This window comes from Balearica regulorum, chromosome 3, assembly GCF_011004875.1.
Source record: "Balearica regulorum gibbericeps isolate bBalReg1 chromosome 3, bBalReg1.pri, whole genome shotgun sequence".
Lineage (NCBI taxonomy): Eukaryota > Metazoa > Chordata > Aves > Gruiformes > Gruidae > Balearica > Balearica regulorum.
In genome coordinates this window covers 71,235,605-71,248,406 of record NC_046186.1, presented here as the reverse complement: position 1 = coordinate 71,248,406, position 12,802 = coordinate 71,235,605, and the positions used below count along the sequence as shown (strand labels likewise).

The 12,802-nt window shown below is 41.8% G+C and overlaps 1 protein-coding gene across 4 annotated transcripts in view; it reads left to right on the top strand.

Annotated features, from left to right (window-relative positions):
- Positions 1-12,352, top strand: part of AKAP12 (A-kinase anchoring protein 12) — a 31,709-nt gene extending 19,357 nt beyond the window's left edge. For all 4 annotated transcript variants that reach the window (XM_075748398.1, XM_010305997.2, XM_075748401.1 and 1 more), the window contains 3 exons: positions 2,511-6,337; positions 7,117-9,051; positions 9,694-12,352. In XM_075748398.1, coding sequence (XP_075604513.1) covers positions 2,511-6,337; positions 7,117-9,051; positions 9,694-9,702 — 5,771 coding nt within the window. In that variant the 3' untranslated portion in view covers positions 9,703-12,352. The remainder of the gene's footprint in view (positions 1-2,510; positions 6,338-7,116; positions 9,052-9,693) is intronic.
- The last annotated feature ends 450 nt before the right edge of the window (positions 12,353-12,802 follow it).

Genomic DNA, 12,802 nt, shown 5'->3' with positions numbered 1-12,802 from the left:
GCTGGTTCAGCCAGAAAAATTACTTGTAGCGTAGACAAATTGAAGAATAATCAATGTACCTGTTACTAAATAATTATAAAATATGTGATTATGTACCTTAGTGTTTGAAGAAATGCCTCTAGCTTTGTGAATTCCCATTAAGCCATAATAAGCTTTCTGTTAGATTACTTAGTTTGAGGGAAATGACAAGGAATTTATTTCTGGACCTAAGAATAAATGAACACGGATACAAAAATGATTCCTTGGCTTTATTCTTGTATAGTCTCAGCATACAACTACGCAATGGTTGATTCATAAGAGTCCAAAAATATTAATAAAATAAGCACATCAGTTTTTCTCTGGTAACCATCTTAAAATGAAAAGTGAGTTCAAATGTGTTACTGTTGCTTCTAGCTGTGCTTACAACCTTATTTCCCTTCCCCACCCTGCCACAGCCTCAAGTGTTCTTAAAGTGGGTTATTTTTGCTCATGGAGTGTTCTGGCGTTTGCAAGAGTAATAATGGAGTAATAATCCTGACTTCTTTAGAAAAATGTCCATTTCTTCTTATCCCACTCTCTCACAAATTACTCAGTTTGACCATCTCTGTTTTAAAATGTTCAGGGAGTTAGGGTGTTATCAGAGGTCGGACTTTCAAGTGAATTAGGTGTTAACAATTAAAGTAAATACTTTTAAACTTTGCTTATGTCGACTGAGAAACAACAACCAGTAGGCTGCTGATAGTGAATATAAACATAACTTGCCCTTTACATAGCTATCAGAAGCTTGTGGATTTAGTTTTGCTGCTTATTTAGTTGTGTTTCAGCCTTACTTAGAGTGCATTGTCTATGCGCATATGAAGATGACAGTCTTCCCGAAGGGGACATGGGTAAGCAGAATCGAGGAAGCATCTAGGCTGGAAGGGACCTCTGGAGATCAGGTGGTCCAGCCTGTGTGCAAGGCAGGGCCAACTGCAGAGTTAGACCCTACTTAAAGATGGATCAAATAAACTAAATCACTTTGGGGAATTCAGTGATGCAAGTACTTTTGAAAGCTGTCTCCTGCACGCCTTTGGGCATTAAAGTAGCACACGCACAACTTAAAGGGGACAAGCCTTCTCCTAGGATGTTGCTGTTTAACATTTTTTAATTATTATTATTATTATTATTATTTTGTCATTTTAGCATTCTAACAAGTTTGGAGAAGAGTACGCTCCCTCCTGGCCTTGCATGCTTACCTGTTGCGCAAAATCCAAGGGTCAAGAACAATGTTAAACTGGAATCCTGGCAGTATCCAAGCCAAAGAATCTTTTGGTGTCTTGAACGTACCATAGATTTTTATCTTCACGTGTTGTCCTGTTCGTCGTCATGCATGTTCATCACACAGTTATTGCTGCTATTAAAATTCTCATTATAGGCAACAGCAGTTTTACCTGCTCATTTTTTGTATTTAAAGGGCAGAACTTAAAGGCTTGGTGTCAGTAGTGTTCCTCTCCTTTTCCCCCCAAAGTTACTGATTTGGGGCATGGGAGCTTGTGATTTTTGTGCTCTAAACTGGATGTGTGCTGGCTTCTTAACTGCTGCGTTTCAGGGGGTTTAATTTCTACGCCAGCCTGAGAACTTAGGCAGCTCGTGGCCAGAGGGAGAGATAATACTTCAGTTGTCCTAGCAAGACTGAGAGGGTGGTTGCCAGCATCCTGAAGGGAAGACTCAAACGGTGCTCAAGAAGGAGATGATGCAAACACGGACTTGTGAGCAGTGGAGGGGAGGATTTTACCTGCTTGCATTGTAACAACCCATTTAACTTTAAGCAATGTGGAATTGCCCTAGATGAAGTTTCTGTCTGGCCACGGTGGTGAGGTAATATATGGGAAAATTCAAAGATTTGTGATCTTTAAAACAAGTAGGTCATATTGTAACTGTTTTGGGGGTTGCAAGATTTCAGAAAAACAGGATGTTTCCCATGGGCATTTTCACATCTTACTGTTCTTTTGGGACAGAGCCACAAAATGAGCTTTTCTTTTCTTGTCATCATTTTAGGTCAATGCAGTTTTGGGTGTTTTTTATCCTTTTCCCTCAGAGGTGTGTTTGCATGGAAAGGATACTGAGCTTTGCTTGAGGAATAATTACGTATATTGTTCTGCATATTCTTTGAGTAATGATAGGATAGAAATAAATTTTTTTTTCCTCACATAAGTTTGCCTTAAAGTAAAAAAGAACAAAACAAAAACAAAAATCCCACTGCTAATGAAGGAAAGAGAATGAGGTAATATAAGCTTGAAAGGCAAGTAAACTTTGAAAAGATGTGTACAATGATATGGGGAAGGAAAGGAGTTATACTAATCTTAGAACAAAAACTAGTCCTTAAAAAAAATAAATAAATAGTAGCACATAGAGGCACACAGATAGTAAAACATGCATGTTTAGGAAAGTTTGATAATGAAAAAAATTGCATATATTTTATATAGAGGTATAATATAACATTAAATTCAGAAGGAAACTAACTGCGGTTTTTGTTGCTGTTGTTTAAACAGTTGGACAAACAGAACATTCTGGTGTAACTTTGAAGGAAGACACCGAAACTATGGAGACAAGTCCATCTGACTCAAGCACCAAGGACAGTGTAGATGCTGAGAAAGAGGATGCTCATACAGTTAAACAATTGCCCTCTCTGGAAGAAGACGCAGAAGACCTTGACCAGGCATCTGAGCCACAGTCTTATGATCTGGGTTTTAAAAAGGTTTTTAAATTTGTTGGATTCAGATTCACAGTGAAGAAGGAAAAGACAGGAAAATCTGAACCAGTTCAGCTGCTTACTGTCAAGAAAGAAACACAAGTCCCTGAAGGAGCTGATGATCAAAAAGAAGTCAGCTCAGAAGAAATAACGATGCCTGAGGATGCACCCTCTGCAGAAGACACCACCAAAGACACACTGAAAAATGAAAAAACAGAAGATGAATCTCCTAAAACGCCAGAAGCAAATGAAATCTGTTCTCAGTCAGCTGCCTTAACCACTGATACTGCATCACCATTAAGAAAATTTTTTACTCAGGGGTGGACTGGATTTAGAAAAAAGAAGAGTTTTAGGAAGCCTAAAGAAGATGAACTACAGTCTCCTACAAAAGAAGAGGAGCAAGAAAAAGAGGGAGCAACGTTAGCAACTGAAACAGGTGAAAAGGAAGAGAAATCTGAGTTTGAGAAGCAAGATGAAGACAGGAACGTGACAGCAGTAACTACTGAAGCACATGAGAAAGAGCAAACTGAAGATGAAAAGCAGGAGTCAGAAAAGACTGTGGCAGCCACAGGAGTCAAAGCAAGTGAGAAGGAAGATCTAATCAAGCACGATGAGCAGGGACAAAAAGAAGATGTAGCACCAGCAGTTGTTGAAGAAAGTGCGAAGGAGAAAAAAGCTGAAGATGATGATCAAGAAAGGAAACTGGTGGAAGTCTCAGAAGATCTTGGTGAAAAGGAAGAAAAAACTGAAGAAGGAGAGAAGGAAAGTGAGGTGACAGAGAAACCACTAAAAACAAGGTCAGTAGTATCTGTTACTACTGACAGTGTGAACGGAGAATTGAAAACATCCTCAGAAGCCCTACCTGCGGGAGAAAAACTGGAGTCAACAGAGAAGTGCGAAATAGATGACAGAACTGAAATATCCTCGGAAGAGAAACTTGAAGCAGGATCGTTAGCAGTTGAAATGTCTAGTGGACAGCTTAAAGAATCTGAAGAAAGAGAAGGAAATAAACCTGCTCCACTGGCGAAAGAAACATTTGATGAAAAAGCAGAGGAAGCGGAATTGAAAATGTCACCCACAGCAGAAGACATCACACAAGGCGAAGCTCCGGATAGAACCACAGAGAAGAAAGAAAGCAAAGAACATGAGACAAAACTGACTCTGAGTGCTCCTGGATTGAAGTCCTTTTCAACTTCTGAACATTCAGTTGACACAGAGGATGATCAACATTCAGTCAAACCCACTGATGAAGGACTACAGGGAAAAACTGGCATCGCTTTGACTGATACTATCAAACCAGAAGAAATAACCATGGAAATAACTCCTGAAGAGGCAGCTGGAAAGAGGCCTCCAGAAGGTATCACAAATGAAGCTGAACTGCTGTCTTCTCAAGAAAAAACTAAACTTCAGGGCAGCCCTTTAAAGAAACTCTTTACAGGTACTGGATTAAAAAAACTGTCTGGAAAGAAGCATAAAGGCAAAAGAGAAGAATCTAAGTTAGGGGAACAGGGTGAACCAATTCAGCACTTATCAGATTCCCCAGATAGCGCGGAGGAACAAAAGGGGGAGAGTTCTGCTTCTTCTCCTGAGGAGATGAATGAAATTCCCTCTTTGGAAAAATCTGTAGATGGAATGCAGGTCACTGAAAATGAAGATGCTGCAATTTCAGATGTGGAGCGAAAAAGAGAAAGTGTTACACCTTGGGCATCGTTTAAAAAGATGGTGACTCCCAAGAAACGTGTCAGAAGACCTTCTGAAAGTGATAAAGAAGAAGAAATTGATAAGACAAAGAGTGTTGCAGTGTCTTCAACTGAAAACGCTGTTGATGAAAATCAGGGAGAATTAAAAGAAAATGGAATGGACCAGAAACCAGAGAAAACCACAGAAGAACCCAAAAGAAAGGTTGACACCTCTGTGTCCTGGGAAGCTTTTATATGTGTAGGCTCTTCAAAGAAAAGAGCTAGGAAATCATCATCATCTGATGAAGAAACTGAACATAAGCTTGGTCAAGAAAGCCAAAAAATAGAAGAGTCTGGGCAGAACAAAGAAATGGCAACAGATGCAATTCTTACTAGCTCTCAGGAAAGCGATCAAGGACAAGGGAATTCTTCCCCAGAACAAGCTGGAAGCCCATCTGAAGGTGAAGGCATTTCAACATGGGAATCATTTAAAAGGTTAGTCACTCCAAGAAGGAGATCCAAAACCAGAATGGAAGAGAGAACTGAAGAGTCTGTCGTGGCATCTAGCCTGGAGCATTCAACATCGGATGGTGAGCCTGGAAAAGATGAATCGTGGGTTCCATTTAGAAAACTGATGCCTGGGCGTAGGAAGAAAAAGTCAGATGGGAAGCCAGAACCAACTCATCTTAAACAAGCGAGAGAAGACATGGCAGAAACAACTGAAGAAGATTCAGATATTCCAGCTGTTGTTCCTTTATCTGAATACGAAGCAGCAGAGCAGGAAAAAATTGAAGCCCAACAAGCAAAAGATGCAGAAGCGGTGAGAGAACGAACCTCAGAGGAAGAGAGAGCAGAAAAATTAGAGGAGACCCTACGAATCGAGCAAGCACATGAAGGACTGGTACATGCAGTTACTGTTACCGTTGTGGAAGGGGAAAGGGCAGTTACCAGTATTGAAGAAAGGTCACCATCTTGGATATCTGCTGCTCTGACAGAGTGCATTACGCAGGCAATAGAGGAGGAAGCGAAAGAAGCTGAGAAAACATTTGAATCAGATGTTATTGTGGAAGAAGCAGTGGTGTCTGCTAAGACAGTGCCAGAGACGAAAAAGGATGTAAGTGATGACGCTGCAGCAAGTGAGCTAGAGCTAACTTCAGAAGCAGTGACAGCTCTGGAGACAGCAGAAGCTTCCTGTGCTGAAGAAACAATGGAAGTGTCCCTTGCCGAAGAGACAACTGAGATGGTTTCTGCTGTTTCACAGTTGTTAGAAACCCCAGATACTACAGAGGAAGTTACACCTGTACAAGAAGTAGAGGCCACTGAACAAAATTTGAAAGAATTAGACAAACAGACGCAAAAAGTTCTTCATGAAGTTGCTGAAAGAGTAAAGGCAGATGTAGCACAGCTGGTTAGTGAAAGAACCATGATAACAACTGTAACTACAACAGTGCAAGGAATTGATTCAGAAGTGAAAGATGATGCTAAAGATGAGAACGTTGTAGGCCAGGAAACTGTTTTGCTTGAACAGTCCTTGAAAAAAGGAGAACGCGAAGAGGATGGCCTCCAGCACCTCGGAAGTGCAGGGAGCATTCAGGGCCAAAATGGACTTGAAGAGAGTGTTCTACACGATGGTTCAGAGAAAAGTGAAATATCTGCTGCAATGAAAGAAAGCACAGAAGAATGTGAAAATGTAGGTGTATTGAGGGATGAAAGCCAGTTGCAGACACGTGAAGAAGCAGTTGTAGAAGACCATGAAGAAATATCTGAAGTGCAGAGGACAGTAGAGGAACCTTCATCATATGACGGAGAGTTTCACAGCATGGAAGCAGTCACTCCCAAGGAAGAGCCGCTTGCAAAGCAGGAGCTTTCAGAACAAAAGAAACTGCCTGTAACAGAGTTGACAGTAGATGAGACAAGAGATGAATGCATTCCAGAAGTACAGACTGCAGTAAGTATTACATACAACAGAAAGGTTGATTTGTCAAAGAAAAAATCAGCAGGTGTTAGGCATTATACCTAATGTAGAACCAGGTTTTGGTCGTACTAGTGTCAAGGACCTTCCTCGTGCAGCCTGTGGCAACTGAAGTTCATTTCCAGTGGGACATACACACAGATGTCCAGAAGCAGCAGCCGCTGAGGCTTGTGTGCAGGGTGAGGTGGCTGTAATTTCTGCAGAAATGGGGTGGGAGATAGCGTGCATGGATCCAAAGGTGCTGAAACAATTGCCATTAGGGCTCCTGCACAGCATGATGTGACTGAAGATTTTATGTGAACATGAGATACATAATGTGATCCATATGGTACCATACATAGTGGACGGTATCTTCAGTTGTAGGCAGAGATACAATTGTAGCTGAGGTACCTCTGCAAAGGGAGGAAATGAACCAACACCAGTATCTCCAACTTTAAATGTGCAGGAGTTACTGTGGCTGATGTCTTCCTACCTTCTTCTCTACCTCCCCACCGTCTTCTTGGCTTAGTCTTTGTTTCAAGTGCCATCGGCTGTCCCTTGCTTTAGGCTGCCCTTTGTTTAATGAGCTGTGTGTCATGAGAAACTGAACACAAGGTGGGATCTTGGTGACCCGCTAATCTCAGTGTCATCACCTCACGCTTTTCCCGTAACCCTCCTCCTTTTGGTCATTTCTTCTGGTGCTTTGTCACCCAGAACATTCCTGGGTCATTCCCTGCTCGTACCATTTTTCACACGTCTATTGCAATTCTCCACAGGTGCAGGACAAGACAGAAGATGAAACCTCTTCCTTGGGGCTTACAGCTGAAGAGCCTGTGCAGCTTGAAGGAGAGGGCAAAACCCTCACCGTGGGACCAGAGCACACAGAAGCAGCTGTCACCATGGTCCCCGTTAAACCTGAAAGACAAGATGAAATTCCTGACTTAGACTCACAAGAGCAAGCTTGTACTAAAAAAGTTCCTAGCAGGGCACCTGCCCAGAGAGAGGACGAGGAAGATGATGCTGTGGTCCTTGGAGTAAAAAGCACAGAGGTGACTGTTACTGAGGTTCCTCTGCAGAATGAGGTGAAAACCTTTGCCCTTCCTTCAGAAACAATTGGCTCAGAAGCAGCTGCAGATGCTGAGCAGAGCGTGAGGGATGAGGCTGGCAGGCAGATTGCAGCAAAAGATTCTGTGCCCATCCTAGACCCACAATGCAGAGAAAAAACAACTGAACCCCTTTCCCAGAGTGATGAAATTGAAGGTGGCAAAATGGAAGATGCTATGCTCGAAACTGAAACACACTTAGAGAGTGATGCCACTGTCACTGAGTCTCCCACACAGGTTGAAGCAGACAGCATATCTAATTTAGCATCAACATGCCCAGATATCACTGAAAATGGAAGCACTGTCCTCACTGACATAAGTCCTAAGAATAGTGAAGCACCAAGCAGCTTAGCTGTGGAAAAAGAACAAGAACTTGTAGAAACTGCCAAGTGTCAAGACTTTCAGAAGGAAGATAACAAAAATGAGCAATCAATGGAAAGAGCCAAAGAAGTATTTGAATCTGGAAAACGGGAAGCTGTGACAGGTGATGAATGTTCAACTGCTGTCCAGCAAGAGGTTTTAACTGTGCAAGAGGAATGCTCCGACTCAGCCTTCCAACAAGCTGAGAGCTTGGAGGCTCTGAAAGTGCCTCTGCCTATAGCAGCCGCAGCAGTTGAGGAGCACGTTATGGCAGAAACCGTGATGCCTGCAGACACGACAGCTGAAACTGTACAGCCCTTGGTAACCACACCAGAGCAAATGGCTTCTGAAGAGGTCCCAGGTACTACTGTTGACTATTCAGGAGGTGGGACTGCAGAGCTTGGTAATGCAGAAGCACCTGAGCCTCAAGTAACTTCTGCTTCCATGAACGGAATATCAGAGCAAGAGAGGCTCCAGAGCACAGGGCAACCTGAACAAAATGGTGTTCCTCTAAGTGACAGTCTGTCTCTCACCCACATGGAATTTGAGAAGGATGTTGTTGAGTCTGTGACTATAGAGTCCCAGAGTACAAAAATCGTATTGAATGCCATCCAGACGGCTGTGGGCAAACTTGCAGAAACAGAGGAGTCAGCTGCCTTTGAGCCAGAGCAGTGCGTTAAGTCCACAGGGAAAAGCCCATCAGATACAACTGTACCTGAACTTCTGGAAAGTACGCAGATGGATCATCAACTTTCAGTAAAAGAGGAAGAGATACAGAGTAAAGAACAAGAGCTCCAGCAATCAGGAATAGTGAAAACTGCTACCTTAATAGAGTCTGCAGAAATTCACACAACTGTAGAAAAAGGAAAAGACGTGCTGTTAACTTCTGAGATGCTGAAAGATGGACAAAGTCAGAATTCTTTAACAATTGTGACTAGCCCTGAAGATGTTTCAAAGGAAAGTGTGAGACTTCAGAAATCAACACTAGAACTAAGTTCTTCAGAAGATTCAACCAAAGACCCCCTAGACATGCACCCACCAAAATTAAGGGAAAAAGAGGTTGGGGACATGATGGAAATCCCGGACCAACATACAGGTCAGCAAACGTGCAGGGAAGGTGAGGAAGAACAACATCACTTGCCAGTGGAAGATGGGAAAACACAGGCATGGGAGGATGATAGTTGCCAAGAAGGAACATCTTGTGACAGTCCACAAAGTCAGAACTTGGTGGTTCCTGAGACCTTGAATGTAAGTAGTTGTTTTCAGCCAGCAATTTCTTTCTTTTTCCAAAATAGTTTTGGGGGTCTCCAAAACTGTTGTGTGTCTAAGATTTTTTTTTTTTTATTTTATTCTGGTGAAAAGCAACTGATCCCCAGTTTAACCAACAGGCCACAGATTTTTAAAAAATTTTTTTTCTTCTCACTTTACTGCCTCTCTGGCTACTCAACACCTTGTTTCTTTTCTGTACAGCTATCCTCACTTTAATGGCCTTTGACTTGGCCTGTAGTTTAGGGTGATATTTCTGGGAGGTAGAAAATGTGGTTTCCAGTTTTCCTAGATAGGCACACATATGGCATGTGTTTAATGTATGGGATTTAATCCACAAACTTGCTTCCTCTCTAACAAAGCTCTTTTTAAAATGCTAAAGGATGTGAGTGTTACCTTCCATGATAAACCTCGAGTGCCTCATGTACCAAAGCTCTTTGCACTTCAGTGAAATCTGAATCAGAAATGATAGGTACAGTCTCTCCCTAGGATATTTGCTTTACTTGCTTAACTAATTCATGAAGCCTTTATCTGTCTCTTTGAGAACTGCTTGGGAAAATAGGATATTCTTGAGAGAGTAAGTTGTCATGAATAAAGTGTTTTCTACTGTCATCTTTCTTTCAGATGTGCTAAGCATCCGCGTGGCATTTGGAGAGATGCCAGTCTTGGAGAACAACTGACAATCCTGCGACAGAACCAGGAGCTTTATTCACTACCCTTTATTCTTGGATGTTAACATCTGCTCTTTTGAAGACCTCACCTTTTTTGTCATTTCTGTTACAAAAAATGCCTTTAATGTTGGCTATATCCAACATGTGTTCCACTCGAAGGTCATTTGCCTCTGCCCAAAATATACCATTTAGACTGGAGATACACAACTGAGTGAAGGGACAGACCGCTAAAATTTGTGCTACAGTTACTACACTTAAGGTGTGTCCTGTCTGTCCCATCTCCTCGAATCCCTTCAGTCATCCCTGAATCCCCCTACCTTCTTTCTGCCGTCTCCCTTATCCCCCACATCTTCCGTAGCTGCCTTGATTTGACCTACGAGTGGCCGTAGATGCTGCTCGATGTGTGTGTGAGGGGGAGGAGGAGGACGGTTGACGGATGAGAACACATGAGACTTCTGGCCGAGAAGCAGACATGTCTATGTCAAACAGCAGGAACTGGATCACGCACAAATTCTTGAGCAAGATGCTCAAGATTGCTGCCTTTCAGTCCCGTTCAGGTATCTCTATCCGTCCTTCAGTTGTATTTGTGCAGGCCTGATTTAGTCAGAAATTACTTCTACAGTGTAGCTTGAAAGGAGATTGAGAATACCCTTCTTCTGTGGTTCCGGACTTCAGGTCTCAGGACTGAACTGTAATGTGTTGAATATTTATATGTATGTCTTAAACCCAGTTCTGATTTTAATGTAGAGCTATGATACTTCTGTACTATTTAGGCGTTCCCTTTAAATGAATTTTGTAGAGTAGCCTGGAGAGGAAATTGATACCATTGGAGTGGAAATTGATAACATGTAGTTTCCTATTTATTGTTCCAGGTTTTTTCCCCATGTAAAATCTCTCAAAAACTTGGCTGTCTTGCTTTGAATATTTATATGTATATCCTAAACCCAGTTCTGATTTTAATGTAGAACTACGATATTTCTAAGGACAAAAGGAGAGCCCTGACCTGTGTCAGATCCACCAACCACTTCTTGCGGTCCTCCCTGGTTTCCGAGAATCCTCCAGACTTACCATTTCCCTGCTATCTTGCTCATGTAGCAACCCCAGCGGTACCGCAACCCTCGAATCATGCCCCTCTTGTTCCAGAGTCTGCTCATTTCTGGTCGCTGCCCCATCCAACCCCAAGCCTTTACCTACACCATCTAACATCCTTCCTGCATATAACCTTCCTCCTTTCCCAACCCCTGCCTGAACCTCTTTCCCACCACAGCATTTCCTGAAATCCTCCCCACTCCTATCAATTCCCTGTCTTCAGTGAGGGGGGGGGAGGGTGGGAAGAGAGGGTAAGAGCTTGGTGATGAATTCTGCCTTGGATTGGAAAAAGCTGATGAGACCTTTGGGGTTCTGAGATCTTAAAAACCTTCACATAAGGCGGATTGGACTGACAACAGCTGTAGACTAGAATGAGCAGGGTGATTTAACGATGGAAAGAAGCCCCAAGACTGAGCATCCTGGGATGTCTGTCCCCAGCAGGAGTTGGTCCTCTCTTTTGTTGTTTACATTAAAATCAAACACGGGGTACAAGTCCATACTTTCAGCTCTGATTTCTAAAGTGAAGGTTACAGATCGCACTTTGTGAAACCAATGCCCATCAAGTTGAACAATAGCTCACTATCCTACCTGTATAGTAATTTATTTTAAAATCAACTTTTAGTGTACAAATGCTCTTGTTATGGCAGGTGCTTGCCTCTCCTCAAGGCTGCACGCTCAGCAAGCAATGTGACTGATTGCACTGGTGTGATTGCACCATCTGGTGCTGCCCTGCGTGGAAGCATCAAAAGATTTCTCCTTACCTCAGAGCAAATTATATAAATATTTAAAGCCGAACAATGTGGTTTCAAACAATCCAGTCTATCTCTGTCCGTCGTTAGTGGCAGCTTTCCCCCTTAGCTTTGGGCAATTCTAACAACCTCGGTTGGTTTCCACAGGTTTAAGTTGGCTTGCAAGTTAATCGTGCTCTTAATAACACCTCACAAGTGCAAACTTGGCTGAATCTGTACGAATTGTATACCTATGTACGTTAAGCCATATTGCAATAACTGCAGCAGGTAAAATGAAATAACAATAGCATGACCTGTGTAATCCCAATTCTTATGTTTGTAGCTCCAAAGCTGTTAATAATATGTAAAGTTATTTCTTGTCTGAACCTCATTTAAATAAAGCTAGCTTTACCACAATGTAAATTGTCTGTTGGTAGTAATTGGACAGGCGAGTGCTTAAACTTGCCTGTTTTCTCCATTAATCCAGGGCCTAGATAAGCAATGCAACAAACTTAACTATAAGACAAATACAAAAGCTTCTTATAACTGACAGCTAAAAAAATACTGCACCCAAAACCACACTAATGGTGCAAGGGGCATGCCTCCACCTAAAGATACTACTTTGTTCCAGCATATTGCTTTGGCCTCTGAAACTCTCATTTGAGACTGTGACTTCTGGCTTGTGCTTAAAAGCTTGAAGCTTTCTCTAATCCAATGTATTGGGTTACCAAACTTGATTTTGTGTTTTTAAGGTAGATTTTCATTGATTAAATAAAATACAACTACAAGTTTGTTCTAATGTGTGTATGTGGTGTTTTTTTCAGGTTTTATTTTCTGATGGTTGCTTCATCTTCAGAGAGTTAGATTTGCTCCTGACAATTCATTTTGTTGTTGACTGATGTTCAGCTTTTGTTGTGAAGTAAAGGAACTAATTACAGAATTAAACTGCGATTTGGTTGTAAGTTTCTCAAAAATATGCATACTTCAGAAGAAGTAATAAGAATAAGGTAATTCAGAAGACTGAAAAAAAACCCCACCCAACCCTCCATTAAATTCAAGATAGATAACAGTATTCAGTGAGCCAGAATGAAAAAATTAGTAAATCATATGCCTTGCTGGTATAACTGAAGTATAAAAAAAAAAAACAACAAAAAAAAAAAACCGAACGAAGCATTTGTATCTCAAAAGACTTTCATAGATTCACATCTGAACTCATTTTGTAAAGCTACACCTTTACCTTCCTAT